The sequence below is a fragment of the Medicago truncatula genome, chromosome 2 (genome assembly GCF_003473485.1).
Source record: "Medicago truncatula cultivar Jemalong A17 chromosome 2, MtrunA17r5.0-ANR, whole genome shotgun sequence".
Classification (NCBI taxonomy): Eukaryota; Viridiplantae; Streptophyta; class Magnoliopsida; order Fabales; family Fabaceae; genus Medicago; species Medicago truncatula.
In genome coordinates, this window is record NC_053043.1 from 29,655,313 (window position 1) to 29,678,984 (window position 23,672).

Sequence of the window (23,672 nt, forward strand, 5' to 3'; positions counted from 1 at the left end):
CACACTTATTTTCATAAAAACATAAACTGAATAAATAACTATTTATCCTTCAAAATTCAATCAACATAATATTTAATACATCGCAGCGGAATTTATTCAAATCTAAAACAGTCTTTGGCACGAAGACCTCATCATAAACATCTCATAAAAATCCAATCTAAAAACTTATTCATGAAAATTCATAAAGTAATACGTAAGGAATAGAAAAGCAATAACAAAGTTCCCATCCCGTTACATATCAGAGCACCTAAGACACACGTGAGAGATAGTCCACTCACGACAGCAACTAACAGCAACTTATTCTCGATCACCTGCAAGTTACCCGTACGAAGGGCAACATTTCCAAGCAAAAGGGGTGAGATTTCACAAACAACAATAATAGATATATAATTCATCAATTGAATCTAACACCCTAAATAACAACAATACTTCGATATATTTATATATTTCATGATCAAAAACATTATCAACATTTGGCAATTTCAAACAACAACAACGACTTATGCAATGACATGACAACACTATTATGACTCAACAACAAAATGCGACAATGCACATGCATGGGGTACCATTTAACGCGTTTGAATGACAAAGCATTCCAGGGCATGAGCCCTCAACAGTTTGAATGGTTAAAGCATTCACAGGGCATGAGCCCTCAACGGTTTGAATGAACTAGCATTAACAGGGCATAAGCCCTCAACGATTAAACGACAAGGCGTTCCAGGGCATGAGCCCTCAATAGTTTATGATTATGCAATGGACTCCACTTGTGTATATCAACATACAACTCAACGACAATACAACGACAACATGAACGACGACAACTACTATTCAACAGTGCATATATATATATATGAATATGACTTACACCACAACATAGTCATCTAATGATACATCAACCTTTGAAATGAAATTCAACAACTTGTATAATTTATTTAAATATAAATATACATAACAGCAATCAACAATTCATCATACTTAATTCAACAGCTTCGGTAAAATAACACAATTAATCATAACTATTTGTCCTACACAAAATCCAACCAACAGTATTCAAATACATAGAAACGGCTTCAGGTACTGAGCAACTCGCCTCCCGAGTACATCTGCTCGCTATGGCGAACTCAAGAAAGGAGTTACTCGCTATGGCGAGTACGTGGCGAGCAAGAAAAATGGTGCTCTCGGGAGTTTTGACATTTTTCTCACTAAATCTTCATTTTTAAGCTCCCTAATCATCTTTTTAATCTGAAAATTGTCCCAGTCCTCTCTAAAAACATCCAGACACTCAAAAATATCCAACTTACGTCTTATAACCACAATTTGAAAATCATGATCTCTCACTCACTTACTCGCTATGGCTAGTGGTCTTACTCGCGAGGCGAGCGATGAAGATGGCTCACTCGCGAGGCGAGAAGAGCTACTCGCGGAGGCGAGCGATGAAGATCTTGTACGGGCAGAATGCAGTTTTTTCCCAAAAATCCCAATTTTCTCACTTTCAATCCCCAAAACAGATTATAGAAGTTTAATAAATTTATGTCTACGACCTGAACACATTCTAACACTATTACAATGGTTTCTACACTCTTTCAATCCAAAATCAAAAAATTAAAATCTAAACCATATTCCCAAATTAACCAAAACCCTCATGTTAAATCAAAATCAGAATTATAATCTATATCATTGAGAGTTAACCTCACCCTTACCTTAGATTGAAGGACAAAACTCTACAGAAAATCCGGTTCTCTTCATTTGGCTCTCCTCTTGGTTTTCTCCCAAAACTCTGTTGTACGTAAATGCTTCTGACTGTCAGCTTCTATTTTTTTTTTTAACTTAATGTAACCTCCCAATATTACTTAACTCCTCATAAACTCTATTAATTCTAATTTAACCCCAAACTCCCAAACTAATTCTATTTCTCACATTATTCTATTAAATACTAAAAATAAATCAATTAATAAAATACACCACACCACAACATCAACAATAATTATTTAAAATCATAAAAAGACTCTAAATAAATCAGAAATAATTAAATAATGACTAGGGCGTTACATTCTACCTTGGGGACTGTTAAGAGTCCCCTATTTTTAGAGGTGGAGGGCTGCAGAGCCGTTGTAATGGTACACTTGGGTCAAGCGGTTACAAAATTGTGGGAAGTGTAACCGCTAGAGAAATAATTGTGGGAGCATGTTGAGAGACATTATGACTCGTTTAAACTGGTCTCGCTTGCTCTGCGCACCCCCTTCGCGATGAAGGGGTGTGTCACAAGTAATATTTCCAAACGTGGTATTTGGGTTTGGATTGTATTGCTCCTCGGTAAATGGGCCTAAGACCCTTTTGATCAGTCTAGAACAAATTGTGATGTACGGTTCATTATAAAATGATTGTGTAATTTTTTTTTTAAGAAAAACTTTTTTTTTTTTTATTAAACCTTAATCTGGTTCGAAGGATAATAAAAGGATCTACTAATCCGTAGTTCGGCTAGTTCGTAAGTAAAGCCTAACAAAAAACTACTACCTCCGTCCCTAATAATGAGACCCTTTGAGAATTTTTTTTGTCCCTTTTTATAAGATCCCTTTTTCTATTTCCAACTACATTAATTATTTCTTTACATACATGCCCCTATTTATTATACATTTTTTTCTTCAATCAGCAATAAATTGAATGTTGAAAACATAAGCCAACCCTCTTTCTTAAAGGATAAAATTGTAAAAACAATAGTAATTACAAACATATTTAATACAAATATCCTCTATCTTAATTCCCGTTATTTTTTCAAAAGGGTCTTATAATTAGGGACGGATGTAGTATATTTTAGATGTAGTATATTTTAGAAAGACACATAATTGTATTGAATATTGATCATGATAGGGTGTATTACTCATACTATATGTTGAAATAAGAGGAGATATGAGAATCAATATCTTTAGAAATGATTGCCGGTTATAATTCGTGATGATTAAGTAACATTATTGCAAATGATTGTATATGATCAAAAGAAAACAATTAATGTCTCCATGAACATAATTTAGTTGGCACGGACATGCATTGTTATATGTAGGGGTTGGGGATTGAACCTCGGACACCTCATTTATTCACTTTGAAAAAGGTGAATTCTAAGCAATAGGCTACTTAACAAAAAAAAACTACATATTATATCAACATATAAAATTTAAAATTTAAGAAATAGGATTGGTTGAACAAAATAATATCAACAAATAAAAGTATACATCAATGAAGGGATTTGTTCAAATGACGTGTGAATCACGTATTAAAGACGATGCATTCTAATTTTTTTTCTTAGTTTCTTAGTAAAACAAAATTTTAAGTTCCAACTAAAAATAAAAATTGCAATTAAACATGTTGAAATTAATTTAAAATTTTTATCAATGCTAATTTTTTCTAATAATAAAACCACAATTGGCAAAGTTGATTATAATTGTCAATAGAATTTTTACTTTATTAGTCACAATAAGGACGCAATGTTTATTAAAAAATAAAAATAAAAATTCATTACCATCTGGTTGCCAAAAAATTTGGTTAAATACTCCTTAGAATTCATGTAATTTTGATGTCTAAATCAAAAAAACATTCAATACTCCTTAGAATTTTAGCATATTACATTTTGGTGTGTATATGAAATAAAACATTAAATGCACAATTCAACATTAGCTTGCTACACGTACTATCAAAATAAAATAAGCAAAATGTTTATAATAAAGATAAAGATGAGCAATGATATTTGTACATCCATTCCAGACAACTTTAGTGATAACCTTATTTTTCTCTATTCTTATTAGTCAAAAACAATGGAGAGAGAAAAAGGAAGAGAGAGAATAAGACCATCATGTGAGTATGAGAGAGAAAGTTGTACAAAAGTTATCACAAATTGGTTGTACAAATATCATTTCTCAATAAAGATAGAGATAATTTCGCCGATAAGGCATTCTTAGCCAACAACAAAATTCCAATCAAGTGTAATTTGTAATATGAATATGTAAATATATTAGGACAAAAGATGTGCCACTTAGAAACAACTAAAACTCAAATATGCTTAAGACTACAAAACTACATGATACAAAACACTATCACATATTCCTCTTGTTTTCATGGTTCTACAAAATTAGGTAATGTTTGTTACCCACTCTTCCGCTTCATAGATATAATCCCCTCCACAATAGGACGACTTAGAGAAAGTATATAGATAATGAGGAAAAGTTGACCAAACATTTCATCAAAATTCTTCACAATGAGTAGTCTCCATAAACCACCAAAGAAGCAAACAATATTTATTGTGAGTAACACAATAACTGGTGCCATAAGCAATGCTGCACCATCAAAATTAAACTTACCCTGCTCATATTTCTTTAGCTTATCTTTGTCAATTGCTTTGTCTGATAAAGTGAAGTTTGCCTTGTTCAACCCAAACTTTTTTTTCGTTGTTTCTATAATTGCGAAAACGCACCCAATTGATTTTACAATCCCACTTCTTTGTTCATTCCACCAAATCATCGAGGTGCCACCAGTTGAAATTACCTCAATGTAATGATGAATTTGACTGGATAGATACAACACTGTAAACACTATAAACCAAGGATCTGTAACCTGTAATGTAAAAAAAATTAATAAAAGTAACATATTAGAAAATGACAAAAAATGAAACACAGATACAGACACGGACATCGGACAATAACACGCTGACACAACTAATAATTTGAAAAAATCACATAATTTAGTGTAATTACAAGTGTCGGTGTCCACTACTAAAAAAACTAAATTTAGTGAGGAAAACGTAAAATCCCTCACTAAAGTTTGCGACCAAGGAATTTGTGAGGAATTTCATTTTTTCCGTCACTAATTTCCCTCGCTAATTTTGTTTTTTCTAGTAGTGGTCGTGTCGGTGTTAGACACAATATATGTCCGACACCGGGACACGCCTAATCAGCTGAGTTTCCGTGCTTCATAGATACGAACTTAAAATTTAATTAAGCTATTTATCCATATTTTACCTTTGGATATACAGGTATTCCCTTCAAGAAGCAAATCTGAGGAACGAATCCATATAGGATATAGGCTGTTGCAAATTGGGTTGTGCTTACTAAGTAACAAAAAGTTAAACAATGAATAGTAGGCAATCTTGAAAGGCCATAAGTGAATGGACTATATTTAGAGATTGCAAGTAACAAAAGTTCAGATGACCATTTTATGGGTTGAATTAATCCCTCTTTCATATCAGTTGGAGCACATCCTAAGAAACATGGCCTTTTTGGGTAAAGATAAGTTGATCTCCATCCTCTGCAATGGAGGAGATAGCCAGTAACAGTACTCTCAAGTTTTATAGCATACGAGAATCCCACCTGTGAATATCATCAGTCAAATTATAACTGGCATGAAAAATGTCAATGCATAATTATAAATGAAAGATTTTTTTTTTTTACCACCCCCGACAGTATGTGTCTGAGAACGATCATCCACAGTACAAGATGATGTCAATTATAAATGAAAGTTTAATGTGAGATGGATTTTGGTTATTTGTTATGCTCTTTTCGTTTTATTTTAATTGTCACATAAACTTTTTTTTTGTCTCAAAATAATTTTTATTTTAGAATATCAATGCAAGATTTTTTTCTCATAATTTGAAAATATTTCTAAATAAGACAATATTTTCATAACAAAATATTAAAGTTGAAGGACTATATTTTCAAATTGAGAAACAGATCAAATAAAATAATGAATCAGTAAAATTAAAGAGATCAAAGGTGTATTTAAACTTTAAATTCAAATTCACACCTTATGGGTATGATTCACTCCCTAAAAAAAATTATGATTCACATCATAACCATCCGAACCAACTTTCATTGACACATGAAAGTTTCAATTTTTTTTCATAATTATATAATTTCATTTGGACTAATTTTATATCAATATGCAAGTATATATAATGTTAAGTGTTTCTATATGTATTTATGTTCTTACCTCATTACCCCAATTTGTGTTTCTCTCATAGGAACAAGAAGCCACTTCACATGCTTCTTGTAAAATTACGTCTCTTGAAACATTCTGCTTATTAGTTTGTTGACCACGTAATGCTTTAAGTGATTCTACATACATATTTGACTTGCCAAAGTTGTATAGAGCATCAAGTAGATAGTCCCCTGCCATTATAAATTCAAAAAAAAATGTAAACAAAAATATATTCTTTGTCATCAAATATGAATAAAAGATACTTTATCCTCTCTATGATTGATTTCACATACTTGTAAATTTAATATATTAAACATAGGGGGTAAGTAACTCAATTGGTTTGGAAAAAAAGTTAATTAGTTAGAGATTCTACTTCAGATCCGGACAAAAAAGTAAGTATCAGTCTAACAACTAACTATTAACATTTTTTGTTAAAACATAAAAAATAAAAAATATTAAAAATGTCTTAATCATAAGATCATCGTTAATGAACGTCCTAGGATCATTGGTTAAAAAGGTAACAAAAGAAAACTTTATGTTTAAAAATATAATTTTTTTTGCAATTACACATTTTTGCTTGAAAATTTACTTTGTTTCCTAAAACAATATCTAAGAATATTTATTAGAATTCTTGTACCTTTTTGGTTTGGACTTCCAAAGAGTAATGCACTTCTACTTATATAATTTCCACTGCCAGTTAGACCTGGACCTCTTAATCCATCCATTCCTTTCCACTTTGTCTAATGGAAAATACAATATAATGTTAGTTCATAAACAAAACAAAGACACAAAAATGAATGGATAAAGAGCTTAGAGGTTGAAATTTTGGTGACATACCGTAAAAGCAGTCCTAGTCTGACTATCATATATGTCTTTCTTGCTAAGGTTGTGAAACATTTGAGGGAATTGAACAAAAGCAACATCTTTAGAGGTTTCAGGATCAAGAAAAAAGCACATAGATTGTTTGGCTGATGATGCATCATTACAATTCATATCACAATCTACCACAAGAACATAAGGTCCATTGCTGATTAGCCCTGACACCCTAAGCTGTAATCACATTTGATGAAATGTTTAAATGATTAATTAAGTATCATGAATTTAATTTAAAGAAAATTAAGAAGAACGTTTAGAGGTAAGGGATAATGCATATTTATGCAGGGGTCGGGGTTCGAACCCCAGACATCGCAGTCATTCATCTTTAAGGTGAATTTCTTTAGGCGTTAAGCTACCTGGCAAAAAAAAAAAAGTACATACCAATGTATTGAGAGCTCCTCCTTTGAATCTGTGAGGAACATTTGGTCTTTTTTCACGAGACACATAAACAACTAGTGGCATTTCTTTTTGGTCATTAATGATCTTCAAAAAAAAGATAATAAGGAAAATCATCAAATGTCAAAAAAAAAAGAAGGAAAATCATCACTAGTTTTATGCATAATATAAATATAAGGCTTAATTTAATATAGACCTCTAAAAAATGTTTATAAAATTATATTCATTAATTAGTCAAAAAAAAATCAATCATAAAAACATATTTAACTAAATTATTCTACATATTTGATATAGTGATTATTCATTTAACTAAAATGGGGTACCTCGATCCGAGAAGGTCTATCAGTCACCATACAAAGATTCTTTAGGTTGCTTCCGAATTTGTCAATATTTTTTTGCATTTTCTCGTATTTGGCCTGTCAAATTGTAAAATCATCATGTGAACGCTAAAAACATTAAGAGTAATGTTATTTGAACTATGAACATTACTAATATATATAGAGAGGGAGAGGGAGAGAGAGAAAAAAAAAAACTAAAAGAATTAAACATAGTATCTATATAGTACACAAATAATTTATGAAAATAATTGATGACAAAGTTTATATGTTGTTTTCAGCTTATTTTTATAAACTCTTCAAGATATTTTATAAAAATAATTGGTGACATATTTATAACTCTTTAACTTATACAAAATTAAATAAACTTTTATTCTATAAAAAAAACTTATGCATAAACACTTATCAAAATAAATGTTTATCCAATAACCTACAAATTAAGTTGTAATAAAGTTGTAATAAAGTTTACGGTGAATGCAATGTGTATTTATGATCTGTATTTATTTTTTCCAACAAACTACTACTATAAAATACTAGTACTAGTATACAGTCCCTCTATCTTAAAATAATTGTCTTTTTATCATTTTTTCTATCTTAAAATAATTATCACTTTACAATATAAATATAACAATTTTTTCTCACTATTATACCTTTATTTATTGAATTTCATCAAATTTAACTACTCCATTAACTATAATTAATAAAAAAAATTATAAATGATACTAATTTTACGATTAAAATCAACACATTTAATCATTTTATTAAAAATTATATATTAATATTAAACGATAATTATTTTAAAACGAGAGTATTTGAGTCGGTGGTGATAGTAGTTCCTTGAAGTTTTCAAGAAGGCATCTTTTATGAAAACCTCTGGCTCCTTTTACTTTGGGTCTCCTTTTACTTTGGTGGGCCTATGTGACTTTTGCCTTGGGATCCTCTCCATTCAATGATAAGACCTACTCCCTCCGTTTTAAAATACTCTCTCCGTTTCAAATTATATGTCGCTTTGAAGAAAAAAATTGTCCTAAATTATATGTCGTTTTACAATACCAATGAAATAATAATGTTACTTTTCCTATTATATCCTTAACTATTAATTACTCCCCATTCTTTCAATTATTTCATTTATCTTTTCCATACTATTTATTAAGGATAATTTTGTAAAACAACTCATAATTTCTCTTCCCTACACAAAATTAATTATATTTCTTAATACGTATGAAATAGCCAAAACGTCATACAATTTAGAACGGAGGGAGTATAAGCAAATTTTATGGTAAATATTATAAACTACATACATCACTAATTAAATGAACATAAAAAATAAAATTTATTTATATTTTAAAACGGAGGAAGTACCATTTTCTTTTTATATATATATATATCTTTCATAATGACAATCTCCATTTATTTTTCATTTATTTTCATAAATGGAGACGATCTCAACTCGTGACTTTTGGAGAAGTGTGATTTGTTTTTGCTTGCCACTAGCTTGTGTTGATTGCTTCAATGTTCTATTCTCTATTTTTGGAGTTTTGTTCTGTGTCACGTGAAGGTTGGTGTGCTAATAATGTTTCTTGGAATTTACCATCATGTTTTTTATGTTTATTTTATCTTATGGCCCAAACTCCTTTGAATTATGTTTTTTGTTGTTTTGCTTTTCTTTAAAGGTTTTTCTATCATGTGCAAATTTGCACATGTTAAGAAGTTTAAAATAGTAACTTTAATTTGGAATTTGTGTTTTTTATATTAAATATGTAGCTTTTAATCAACAATTGTTGGTTTTCAATGAAAAATTACTACTTTTAGTTACCTTAACATATGCAATATTGCACATGTTAGACAAACCCTTTCTTTAAATGCTTCATGTGTTTGCTATTTTTAGCTTGAAATTAAGTAAATATAAGAAGGGTTTTGCTAATTAGTGTTCTTAAGGTAATGGTTAAAGAAACTATAAATAGAAAAATTATTTTAAAAATATAAATTTAAACTTTTGATTTAGTAATAATTATAAAAAAAATTACTTGTTTTGTTGCTTAACCAATACTTTCATGACATTGTTTATCATTCTTCATATAGTAATAAAGCTTGTGCAATCAATCTCATAAAAATGTGAAAAATACTTTTTTTAATGCAAAAGTTTCTTCTTTTTTATTTCTTAATCAGTCTACGAAACACTACTTAACATGACCCTATCTTTTACCATTCATGTTGCCTTTGTTACATGTTAGTGTTTATTTGTATTGAGGGTGTATAACACGGGCTAATCCCTCTAAGTTTCGTTTCTACTTGACTTATGGTTTGAATTCTGCTCTTCCCCGAACACATTTTATTCGCGCCCAACTGAACTTCCCAAAATATCCTTGCGTGAGTTAACTCACGCAAATGCTAATTCCGTCATGAATTAAGTTGCACAACGCATGTTAAGATTCGTAGATTTTAACACATGTATTACTTAACTAACGTAGGGGTACTTTCGATATTTCAGTTGGACAAAAGCAAAATATGTTGGGAGAAGAACAATAATCTTATGGTTTTAACTATTTTGTCGGTTATTTCACCTTTATCTATTGAAATCTCATAACTTTCCAACCACAGAAAAAGAAAAAGTGGGAGTTCAGTTTCATAAACTAACATAATCACTAACTTATTCACAAATAAACAAATTACGGATATAAAATACATTTTTCTAATATTAATTTGTTTAGAGTTTAGAGAGTAATAATAAATTAATTAATTAATTAAAAAATACCTTAATCTGGTCCCTCTCTTCTTCAAATTCACGAGGTCGATGTAGTCGTTCATTCTCACCCAAAGCAGAGAAGAAAAACTTAGGACACCTTGACTTAACATCATATTTTTTACAAAAAGGAACCCAAACTTTAGCAAATTCAAAAGCCTCTTTAATCCCAAAAAGAGTAATAGGGGAACCTCCATCATCAGAAAGATAAATAGAAAGTTTATTAGAAGGGTAGTCCATTGCAATAGCAGAAATAACAGTGTTCATAACATCAACCGTTGGTTCTTTTTCAGGATCAATCGTACACACAAATATGTCGAGTCCCGGTAACTTCTCGTCGGGCGGTAATTTCTCGGTCATAACTGAACGATTTACCAGCCTCCAACGGAATGCTTGGTTGAAAAACCACAAAAATGATAGAATAATCTCAGCTATTGTCATTAGAAACCATGGATATGAAATAAACAAATTGCTGATACGGTAGTAAAAGAGAAACAAGACACATGTGAAGTGGAAGATTATGTAAGCTCTTCTTAGAGGTAACCATGGTTGAACTGTTTCTTTGTGAAGTGTGAAGGTTGCCATTATTGAACCTTTTGTGAACTGTTTCTTTTGTATAAGGCTTATTTATATATTAAAAATTGAAAACGTACGTACGCATATGACCGAGAAATTTAAGGTACACATATGTCGGTCATCATTTATGTTGTCTAAGGTTTTTGTTTTTATAAAATAAAAGATATTCATTCATTCAAATTCTCAAATTGATAGAGTACATCTATATAATGCAAATTCACTAAAAATAAAAAGGATGAATTGTGAATAGACTCACAGCATCCATATTAATAGCATAAAACGGCAAAGTACAATTGCCTACGCATGACTATACTCAAATCTCTGGAATAACCATGTCTCCGGATCTGCAACGTGGATGACGTCAAAGTCATTGATTGGATATGCACTAGATCCAAGCTGATTTGACAATCTAAATCGATCAAATACCTGAGAGAAACAAGAAAAACAAACAACGTCGCATAAAGACGGCGAACAAACCAACGTCGCACGAAACGAAATCACAAAATAAAAACAGAATAGCTGTGAAAATCACTTATTTCAATAAGAGGGAAAAAGAAAAATGAGTTAGAGGGGTGATTTTAAGTCAAAAATTGACCCAAAATCACCCATCTTTGGTGTATGATAGAGAAGAAACTAGGGTTTTGGTGACGGCTCTAAATTGTCAAGATATTTTCCGCTTTATACTTAACCATATTCTAATGGTACTAGCAAATGGCAATGAGATTTTGGTAAGATTGCGGCGATCTATAATTTAGACAATAAATAATAAATATATAAAATAATTGAATTTTTTCCTTCAAAAAAAAAATAATTGAATTTTTAAAATGTGAAAATAATTTTGTTTAAAAATGATAGTTTTTTTTTTTATATTAAGAGAAAATGTAATGAAAACATTAAACTCTATTAAAAAAAACATTGAATTTTTTAATATATATAGCTAAAATTACTATCATTTATGTGGTTTTTCAACCAAAGTTTTGATGAATATTTTGTTTTTGAAGCAGAGGGAGTATAATGTTTTCATATAAGGTGCAGGGCATGGTTGTCAAACTCACGAGTTTACGAGTTAGAAGGCAAAAATGAGTAGATTCACACATAGAATCGGTTTTATGGTAGACTCAGTTGACTCATGTAGACTCGCGAGTCTATGACGAGTTTACCGAGTTCATGAACTTTTTTTATAAAGCAATTTTTTTTAAAAAAAAAAAAAAAAAAAATTCCCAAAATACGGCCCAAATTCCAAAATTAAACAAAAAATGTGAATAGAAAATACCTAGAATCTTATAACCCTATAAACGAAAGGTTACTTTCTCTCACACTTACTTAAGAAACGAAAAGTCATTCTCTCTTAACGACAACGTCTAATATCAAGTCCATAGTTGGCGAACACTTCACCTTCGTTGTTCTCTCAGGTTTGTAATTCGTAAATCACTTACTTGTTGTTTGTTTTCATCGATGACGTTCAGTTGCTTCCTTTTTATGTAATCGTTGCCTTGTTCAATATGTTTCATCTAGGGTAGAATTTGATGATGACGATGATGGTCAGGATGTTGGTGAAGATGATGGTGACCATAATGATGACGATGGTGGTGGTGATTTTGATGATGAGCAAGATTTCATTGGAGCTTTGGATGTTTGAAGAGATTATCATATATGTTTTATGTTTGAAGACATTATCATATATGTTTTATGTTTGAAGATCTTATCTACTTACTTGCAAATTTACTAGCTTTATTACATAGATTTTTTGTTAACAAGTTGGTTATGGAATTTCAATTTTTATGCTAATTGGTATTTTGTTACATATATTTGTCATTTATGTGTTACATATATATTTTTTATGTCATTTTTAATCTTCCATAAACTCGTACAAGTTTATGAATCGAGTCTACAAATTCTTTTCGATTCAGTGTCGACTCAGGAGTCTGACAACCTTAGTGCAAAGTATTGTTGTCGAACGTCGCAATGTTGTGAGGTCACATAGTTTTTGTTGCTTTTACAGTTGAAATCTTGGGCTCCTATCTATTTGGTTACTTCTTGTAGTTGGTTGGAGAAGTATAAAAAATAAACTTTGTTATATAAATAAATTTTATACTAAAAATATAAATTATTAAACTTTCACAACATTAAATACACAAGTTTTAAAAAAATATTTCTATATATTTTTTTTTTTAGGGAATCTTTAATTTTTTAACAAATAAGTTTTTGACACCCAGGTATGTTTGGATTGATGGAATGTGATGGAATGGAATGGAATGGAGTGGGATGGAATCATATTCCATTGTTTGAATTTGTAAAATTTTAATGGAGTGGAATTGAATATGATGGAATCCATTCCATCCTATGCCACCACTTCCTCTTATTTTCATTCCATCCAATTTGGGAGGTATGCAATGGAATAGACTTTCTTTATTACATAATTACCATTTCACCCCTGTTTTTTATTTCATCACTTTCCATATCTTCCTTCCACTTTTTTTTTTCCAGCTATTTATTTTCATGTGCATCAACCATTCTCTTTTTCTTTCTCTGTTTATCTTTCTTCTGCATAACATAGAGCAAAATTTCAACGTAACCGACAAATAATTCAAAAGCATTGTGTGTGTTTTTTTTTATGGGAGAAACATCATGAGTTGTGTATATGGACATAGAATAAAAAACATGCAAGAAAATATGGGGATTAACTTGAATAAATAATTTATTTGAGTACTCAACTTTTTCATTATAAAGTGTATTATCAATTAAGTAATGTTTAATTTTTTTTAAATAATTCTAATATTTTAAAAGTCAGTATTAAATGATGGAACAGGAAAAGCTGTGCCATAGGTACTGAGTTCATGGGATGATACAGATTTGAATAATCTTCAAGTTTCTTGTCCTTAATTATGTTCAGCTAGTCAATAATGTTATTATTCTTTATTTGATGTTATTTTTTACATAAAAGGGTAAAATTGAAATAAAAAGTTATAACTCATTCTGTTCTATCAACTTCTTAAACAATGGAATGAGAAATTAGTTCCATTCCGTCATTAAATATCCAAAAGTGGAATGGTATCTTTATTCTGTTCCATTCCGCTCTGTTAAATTTAAGCAGCCTAATTGTACACCATTTCCATGTGCTGTGGAACCTACTTCATTAGTATTTGAAGAGTGCATTTCAAATAGAAAGATCAACAGGACCACGGCTTAAAACTTCAAACTTTTACAATGAAAATCTTAAAACTGAAAATCTTTTTTTTTTTTTTTTTGAGCAAAAAACTAAAAATCTTAATACAACTGATTATGTGATTCTAATTTACAATGAACTAAATTTCGTCAAGCTCAGAAATAGGGCCACATCGTAGTTCTTGCATCTAGCATCGCCGCCTCTAAACACGATGACATCAATGGACAACCACTTTGATAGGCCACCGGAGTTGCTGGATTTCTTCTCACTTTATTTTGACTCTCATTTTATTTTAATCATTGGATCAATCAAACATCATTAAATAACACTGAAGAGAAGGCGACAGTAAATAATAGGCGTGAGAGGATTTGTGATCAAAATAAATACATTAACTAAACTGACAACTTTTTTTAATATATGTAAGAAAATTAATATAGATTTAAAATTTGAGGAGAAGGACTACAGTTTTTTCTAGGAGGCAAAATGTTTGAATTCGTTTAATATGCATCTCTTAAAAATAACTCTCTCAAAAATGATTCAAAGATGAATTTTAACTATTTCAAAAAAAATAAATTTTATAATAATAAAATATGTGCATAGAAAATAGAATTTTATTAAAATTTACCAAGACTATAAAGAGTCGACTGTTTTTTTTTGTGGTGGTCGGGGTTTGAACCTCGGACCTTGCATGTTTTATGCATTGTCCATACCAACTGAGTTAAGCTCGCAAGGACAAAGAGTCGACTGTTTGATCATATTAAACGGATTTTTTTTTTGTTGGAACACTAGTTGAACCTAGTGAGAAAATTGGATAAGAAAAACACAATGAAAGAACTAGTGTGAGTGTGCGACTTAAAAAATGTCCCACATTGGTGAGCCACACCAACTAGAAAGTGTTTATATAAGGGTAGTGTGACCTCCAAGGGTGTGCCCTTGGGGTACCCACTTTGAGTCCGGATATATCCAATTAAGGAACAAAACGCGTTTACTTGAGGATTAAGCCGACTTAATCCCCAAGTCTCTCGTTTTCGGTTACGAACTCATCCTATAAAAGGAGAGCTCGCCCCCCTCATTCTTTACACCGAATTCCACAGTCGATGATTCCTGTGCGATTCCTCTCTTCTCCCTTCGACTTGTGTTAACAAGTCGTTCTTCTGCTTCTACTCTTTTCTGTCCCTTTCGGTTTCGATTAGAGCGGATGCGTACTGTATTGAATAGTTTTAATCAAACGATTAAACTATATTTCGAGGTGTATATCTACGAACGATTGTATACTGTGTAGTATATAATCGTAACAGTGATCTGAGCTGTTTTATCCTGGAGACGGCGTGGTTGTTAGTCTACCTTGCACAACTTGGGTAGTGCCGCGAAACGTCTTAAAGAGAACGACCTGGTCGTAACTCAACCCGATAATTCCTTTGGCAGTATTTTTTATTTCTAAATACAAAATAACAATTTTAAGACGCTTCGGAAAAAAAACCAACATGACTGCCAACGAAATTACCATACCTGGAACAACAATCGATTTCAACAAACCGTTTAAGTTTCACGGGACTCACTTCAAGCGTTGGCAAACAAAGATGCAATTTTTCTTAACTACGATTTCCTGTGATTCCAACACTATCAATTCCTACGACATCGAATAGTAACGGTACGACCTCCATGGATACAGATGTTTCTGATCCTACTAAAAAGGCTGAGTTGGAAACTAGAAAGGCTGAGTTTGAAAGGCTCATTGTTGAACATGCTGAAAAAGAGAAACAGGCCAATAAAGAAATACTCCTTTGGAAAGAAAATGATTACTTATGTAAACATTACATCTTGAACTGTCTCGCGGATCATCTGTACGATCTGTACATTATCCACGATACAACAAAGAATGTTTGGGATGCTCTTCAGAACAAATATAACACTGAAGAGGCTGGCTCGAAAAAATTTGCTGTGAGCCGGTACCTGAACTATAAGATGACAGATGATAAGTCTGTTGAAGAACAATCTCAGGAACTTCAGAAGATAGCCCATGAGATTTTTATTGAAAGGATTCAGTTACCTGATCAGTTTCAAATTGCTGTGATAATTGATAAACTGCCCCCGACTTGGAAGGACTTCAAGAATGCATAAAACTAAGGAGTTCTCACTTGAAAGTCTGATTACTCGACTTCGAATTGAAGAAGAAGCGAGGAAATATGAACTGAATGAAGAGGTGTTTGCTGTCTCGAACAACAACACTAAAAAGAAATTTGTAGGTGCTGTTCTGAAGCCTAACGGCAAACAATTTAAGAATCAGAACCGCCCTGCAAATAAGAATTCCAATCGGAATAAGAATGGGAACCAACAAAAGGTCCCAAATCAGTAACCACCAAAGAATGATCCTGCTCAACCGTTCACTTGCTACAATTGCGGTCAACCAGGTCATATGGCACGAAAGTGTAGGAACCCATCTACAAGACCGGCTCAAGTTCAGGCTCACTTAACAACAACTGAGGAGCAGCCGTACACTGCTATGATAACTGAAATCAACTTAGTTGGTGGATCTGATGGATGGTGGATAGACATTGGCGCCTCTCGCCATTTTGTTTTGACCGTGCTATATTCAAGACATACACTATTGCTGATGATCAGAAGGTGCTGCTGGGAGATTCTCACACCACTGAAGTTGCTGGAATTGGAGGTGGAGCTGAAGTTCACCTCCGGGAAGACACTGATATTGAAGGATGTGATGCACACTCCAAAGATTAGGAAGAATCTAGTTTCTGGGTATCTTTTAAATAAGGCTGGTTTTGAACAGATTATAGCATCTGATATGTACTCTATTACTAAGGATGGGGTTTTTGTTGGGAAAAGGTACGCCACTGAAGGCATGTTTAAATTGAATATTATGAATAAAATTTCTTCTTCTGCTTATATGTTGTGTGATTTTAATATTTGGCATGCACGACTTCGTCACGTTAACAAACGAATCATCTCTAATATGAGCGGTCTAGGTCTAATCCCAAAGTTACCATCTAATGTTTTTGAAAAATGTCAATTTTGTAGTCAAGCAAAAATAACAAAAGAATCTCATAAATCAGTAACAAGAGTAACTGAACCATTTGAATTAATACATTCTGACATATGCGAACTTGATGGTAACTCAACTAGAAACAGACAAAGATATTTTATTACTTTCATTGATGATTGCTCTAACTACACTTACGTGTACTTGATGAATAACAAAAGTGATGCGCTTGATATGTTTAAAATATTTGTCAAAGAAATTGAAAATCAATTCAATAAGAAAATCAAGCGTTATCGTAGTGATAGAGGCACTGAATATTTATCACACACATCCAATGAGTATTATAAAGGGCATGGAATAATTCATGAAACAACTGCACCTTACTCTCCGGAGATGAACGGTAAAGCGGAAAGAAAAAATCGAACCTTTACCGAATTAGTAGTTGCTATCATGCTTAATTCTGGTGCAGCGCCTCATTTGTGGGGGGAAATTTTATTGACTGTTAGCTATGTGCTAAACGGAGTACCCAAGACTAAGAACAAAGTTTCTCCCTATGAAATTTTGAAGAAAAGACAACCAAACTTGTCTTATATTCGAACATGGGGCTATTTAGCCTATGTTAGGATTCCTAACCCTAAAAGAGTAAAACTAGCCAGTAGAGCCTATGAATGTGTATTCATTGGGTATGCCTTAAACAGTAAAGCATATAGCTTTTATGACCTTAAAGCTAAAGTGATCATATAATCAAATGACTCTGATTTCTATGAAACGAAATTTCCCTTTCTATCAAGAGATAGTGGGGGTAATAGTGGGGGTGCACACATGAACTCTACATCTGATCAAACTCCAACAATCAGAGGTAGAGATGAAAACATCATAACAGATGTTACAGAACTTCGAAGAAGTAAAAGAGCAAGAACTGCAAAAGAGTATGGACCTGAATATGTGGTCAATACATTAGAAGAGGATCCATCAAATCTCAAGGAAGCATTGTCTTCCTTGGATGCTGACTTATGGCAAGAAGCCATAAAAGATGAAATGGTTTCTCTACAGTCAAACGGAACATGGCATTTGACTGAGCTGCCTCCAGGCTGCAAACCAATAGGTTGTAAATGGATCCTGTAAAAGAAACTGAAACCTGATGGAACTATCGATAAATACAAAGCTCGCCTTGTAGCCAACGGTTTCAGACAAAGATAAAATATAGATTTTTTCGATACCTACTCACCAGTTACTCGAATCACATCCATAAGGGTACTAATTTCCTTGACTTCTGTATATAATTTAATTGTACACCAAATGGATGTGAAAACTGCTTTTTTGAATGGTGAGCTGGAAGAAGAAATCTATATGGAACAACCTGAAGGTTTTGTAGTCCATGGACAGGAAAGCAAAGTCTGTAAGTTAGACAAATCTTTGTATGGTCTAAAACAAGCACCTAAGCAATGGCATGAAAAGTTTGACAACTTAATGATTTTGAATGAGTTCAAGATAAATGAAAGTGACAAATGTATCTATTACAAATATGATAAAAACATTTACACAACCATATGTCTCTATGTAGATGACTTGCTCATATTTGGGTCAAACATCCCTGCCATAAACTTTGTGAAATCATTGTTGAGTGACAACTTTGATATGAAAGACCTAGGAGAAGCTTATGTAATTCTTGGCATAAAGATTACTAAATCAGATAAAGGAATATCCTTAGATCAATCTCACTACGTTGAGAAGATCTTAAGGAAATATAAATATTTTGATTGTAAACCTGCGAGCACACCTTATGATCCAAGTGTAAAACTTTTTAAGAACACTGGAGACGGTGTCAGACAAACTGAGTATGCGAGCATCATTGGCAGTCTCAGATATGCCACTGATTGTACTAGACCTGACATCGCCTATGTCGTGGGACTCTTATGCAGATTTACAAGTAGGCCAAGCAAGGAGCATTGGCATGCAATTGAGAGAGTCATGAGATACCTAAAAGGAACTATGACTTTAGGACTGCATTATCAAAAATATCCAGCTGTACTTGAAGGGTATAGTGATGCAGATTGGAACACCTTGTCGGATGATTCCAAGGCTACTAGCGACTATATATTTAGCATAGCTGGAGGAGCTGTTTCTTGGAAGTCTAAGAAACAAACCATTTTGGCTCAGTCCACAATGGAGTCGGAGATGATAGCACTAGCTACTGCTAGTGAAGAAGCAAGTTGGCTAAGATCCTTGCTAGCTAAGATCCCTTTATGGGAGAAACTGTTACCTAGTGTGTTATTTCATTGCGATAGTACCGCGGCTATTGCAAAGATTAAGAATCGTTATTACAATGGTAAGAGACGACAGATAAGGCGAAAACACAGCACGATTAGAGCGTGTATCTCTAATGGAGCGGTTAGAGTTGATTTTGTACGTATTAATGAAAACTTAGCTGATCCTTTGACAAAAGGACTAAATAGAGAGAAAGTCCGAGAAACATCCAGTAGGATGGGACTCATGCCTATAGCTCATTGAATGATGGTAACCCGACCTACATGATTGGAGATCCCAAGATTTAGGTTCAATGGGTAATAACAAGTCATGAAGTGATAGAACATGTTATGAGAAAAGGATATAGAAAGCATGATCCTGCAGTGAGAGAAGGATGAGTTAATAGAAACTCTTAATGAGATCTATACACTATGTTGAGTGGGGTACATAACTACAGGAGTACCTTTGATAGACTCACCTATACAAATGTGGAACTTAGGCCGGTCCTATGGAATTTCGAGGCAGAATTTCTAGAGCATTCGTTAAAATCGGGATACACGTGCATGGCCTTAAACACACATGCTTTTAGAATACACCTAAGAAAGGGTTTGTGTGTGGATTCTATGTCTGAGATAGAGTTCAATGCTGTAAGCAACTCTTGTTAAATCAGAATACCCTCCACTGTGCAAAAGTTCAAGTTGTTGGCGACACCTTTGTTTATTAGCAAATCTTATGAAAACATTTACATTATTTCTCGAAACCATTTTAAAGACAAGTGGGAGATTGTTGGAACACTAGTTGAACCTAGTGAGAAAATTGGATAAGAAAAACACAATGAAAGAACTAGTGTGAGTGTGTGACTTAAAAAATGTCCCACATTGGTGAGCCACACCAACTAGAAAGTGTTTATATAAGGGTATTGTGACCTCCAAGGGTGTGCCCTTGGGGTACCCACTTTTGTGAACGGATGAACGCTTACAAAAACATATATATCACGCGCGCGACGATGCCGTCGTCCGTCCGACCGGACCGGGCTGGGCTTGGGCTTGGGTCGTGGGTGGAAAATAATATATATTTTTTTTGTCACTTGAAAATGTTAAATTAATTATTTAATTAATCTAATCATTATCCGAAAGCGCTACGCGTAACAAATGAAATTGATACGATCTGATCCGATCCAAAAACGAGTCCGGATATATCCAATTAAGGAACAAAATGCATTTACTTGAGGATTAAGCTGACTTAATCCCCAAGTGTCTCGTTTTCGGTTACGAACTCATCCTATAAAAGGAGAGCTCGCGCCCCTCATTCTTTAAACCGAATTCCACAGTCGATGATTCCTGTGCGATTCCTCTCTTCTCCCTTCGACTTGTGTTAACAAGTCGTTCTTCTACTTCTGCTCCTTTCTGTCCCTTTCGGTTTCGATTAGAGCGGCTGCGTATTGTATTGAGTAGTTTTAATCAAACGATTAAACTATATTTCGAGGTGTATATCTATGAGCGATTGTATACTGTGAAGTATATAATCGTAACAGTGATCTGGGCTGTTTTATCCTGGAGACGGCGTGGTTGTTAGTCTACCTTGCACAACTTGGGTAGTGCCGCGAAACGTCTTAAAGAGAGCGACCTGGTCGTGACTTAACCCGATAATTTCTTTGACAATATTTTTGATTTCTAAATACTCACTCCGTCCCAAATTGTATGACGTTTTGGCCATTTCACACGTATTAAGAAATGTAATTAATATTGTGTGGGGAAGAGAAATTATGAGTTGTTTTACAAAATTATCCTTAATAAATGGTATGGAAAAGATAAATGAAATATTTGAAAGAAGAGAGAGTAATCAATAGTTAAGGATATAATAGGAAAAGTAACATTAATATTTCATTGGTATTGTAAAGCGATATATAACTTGGGACAATTTTTTTTTCGAAAGCGACATACAATTTGAGACGGAGGGAGTACAAAATAACATTTTTTTTTAGAGGAATTCTTGTTTAGATGGTACAATGGTAGGGTGGACAGGGAAAGTCTTTTATTTTTTTTCACAAAAGGGAAAGTCTTGTGCTTTTTTTTTTTGAAGGGGGAAGTCTTGTGTGGTTTATAGTTTATACACTTAAAATGGAATTTTTTGTTTTTTCCAACATTAATATATACTGCTCCGTATATAGCACCACCACGCGTGGAACTCGAGCACCAGCGTGGAACTCGTGACGCATGAGCACAAGCGTTAAACGGTGGTCCCACTATGATAATAGTAATTGATGAGGTTTATCATTATGGCCTTAATTATGTGTAGGTAGACAAAATTAAATGCCATAAAATTTTCAAACGAAAAATTTGCCCTCTAAATTTTTTTAATTTTTTTACAAAGAAAGAATGAACTTGTATTAGGATTGTTTTGGACGGCATCAAAGCTTGTGGAAAATTGCTCATCTTCCATACAAAATTGCTCACTCTCATGCAGCGGCGTAGCTAACAATAAATATACGTAGGGGTTAACTATAAAGAAAAATAAAATATTTTTAAACCGATTTATTAATTTAAGGATAAAATATGTCTTTAGTCCTATAAATTATTCAATTTTTGTCTTAATTTTTTATTTTTTTTAAAAATAAAAGTGTTTTTAGTCCTATAACAAAAAGGCTCTTAATTTGTTCTTCCAGAACCTACAAATTATACTTAACCTTGTATATGGTCCTGCATACTTGAAGAAATATAGCATATCCATCTGACTATTTTTAATACATTCTTATCATCAAAAGTCTCAAGAGATAATGTTAAACAAATTTTGTTCTAATAGAATTTTATTAGAAGTCATTTACAACCGCTTCAATGTTTTCATTACGAACCTAATCATCATGTATCACCTTAACTAATGTACTCTCTCCATTTCAAAATATAAGCAAATTTTACTTTTTAGGTTCATTCAATTAATGATGTATGTGGTTTATAATATGGACCACATATGTAACGCCCTAGTCATTATTTTATTTTATTTTGATTTGTTTAGAGTCTCGTATGTGATTTTATATGATTTTTGGTGATTTAATTGATGTGTGCATTTTATTATATAGTTTATTATAATAATAATTTAAGATAAGTGGAAATTAATATAATTTTAGAAAATAGGGAGTTAATTAGAATTTATTAAAATTAAGAGGAATTCATAGAATTGAAGGGAGTTAAGAAAGAGGTTAAGAGAGAAAGAAAAACAGTCAGAACGTTTTAACGTAAGAAACTAACTTTTGGGAGAAAAGGGAGAAGAAGAGCAAGAACAAGAGAGTGAGCCTAGAACCGATCCTTGCTATCTAATTTCTGCAAAATTAAGGTAAGGGTGAGACTATCTCTCGATAATCATAATCTATAATTCCTGAAATTGACCTAATTGCATAGTTTTGGAAAATAAATTGAGGGTTAGGGTTTGATGATGATTATGAAGAGAAATGGGTAATGATCATGTTAATTCTATTTGTAATATAATGTTCAGAATATAAACTTAATCTTGTTGTTGCTGTGATCGTAAACTGATTTGGAATTTATGAGTGATTGGATGAATTGATGAATTTGTGTATGATGGTGGAATGATCTGTGATTGTTGCTGTTAATGGCTGTTTTGGTGTTTCCTTAGATGCTTAGTTGTATATAGGACCTGTGAACATCTGCTGGAAAATATTTTGGGTGATTGGGGGATTAAAATTGGGTTTTTGGAGTGAGAAGAGGTCTGAAACCGTAGGTTTTGCACTGCCCAGATGATTGGTCGCTTAAGCGAAGCTATCCGTCGCTTAAGCGAGCATTCAAGGTAACTGCCCAGAATGCGATTCTACCCGTTCGCTTAAGCGAACCGTGAGCGAACTGGTAAGCGAAAATTAAGTTTGGTTCTGCCAAGAATTCGCTTAAGCGAATGGTAAGCGACCTCGTGAGCGAAAAACCATTTTGATTCTGTCCAAAGTTCGCTTAAGCGAACCGTGAGCGAACTGGTAAGCGAAAATTAAGTTTGGTTCTGCCAAGAATTCGCTTAAGCGAATGGTAAGCGACCCCGTGAGCGAAAAACCATTTTGATTCTGTCCAAAGTTCGCTCAAGCGAACCGTGAGCGACCCGTAAGCGAACTGAACCCAGACCTACTGTAAGTTGGTCGCTTAAGCGAGCTAGCCGTCGCTTAAGCGAAGTGAGTCTTAGCCAGCCTTTTCTGAACTATTACTTAGTGCATGAGGGGACTTCTTGAGCATTCTATAACTTCCTCTTTAACTAGTATAACCTTGGTGTAGGTAGCAGAAGCCTATTAGAACAAGCTAGTGATTGGATTGATTGGTATTAGTAAATGTTGGTGTTGATTGTGTATGTAAATAAGTGAATACGTATATATGTATA

General features: G+C 32.9%; 1 protein-coding gene across 1 annotated transcript; it reads right to left on the bottom strand.

Moving 5' to 3' along the window:
• Nucleotides 1-3,965: 3,965 nt before the first annotated feature.
• On the bottom strand, nucleotides 3,966-10,944 carry LOC25479564 (cellulose synthase-like protein G3). Its single transcript, XM_013588011.3, has 8 exons — nucleotides 10,327-10,944; nucleotides 7,560-7,652; nucleotides 7,222-7,323; nucleotides 6,802-7,014; nucleotides 6,602-6,704; nucleotides 5,977-6,155; nucleotides 5,010-5,357; nucleotides 3,966-4,605 (listed from the first exon to the last, which is right to left on the bottom strand). The coding sequence occupies exons 1-8, from the start codon at nucleotides 10,897-10,899 to the stop codon at nucleotides 4,138-4,140; spliced, it is 2,079 nt and encodes a 692-aa protein (XP_013443465.1). The 5' UTR covers nucleotides 10,900-10,944; the 3' UTR covers nucleotides 3,966-4,137.
• Nucleotides 10,945-23,672: the final 12,728 nt, after the last annotated feature.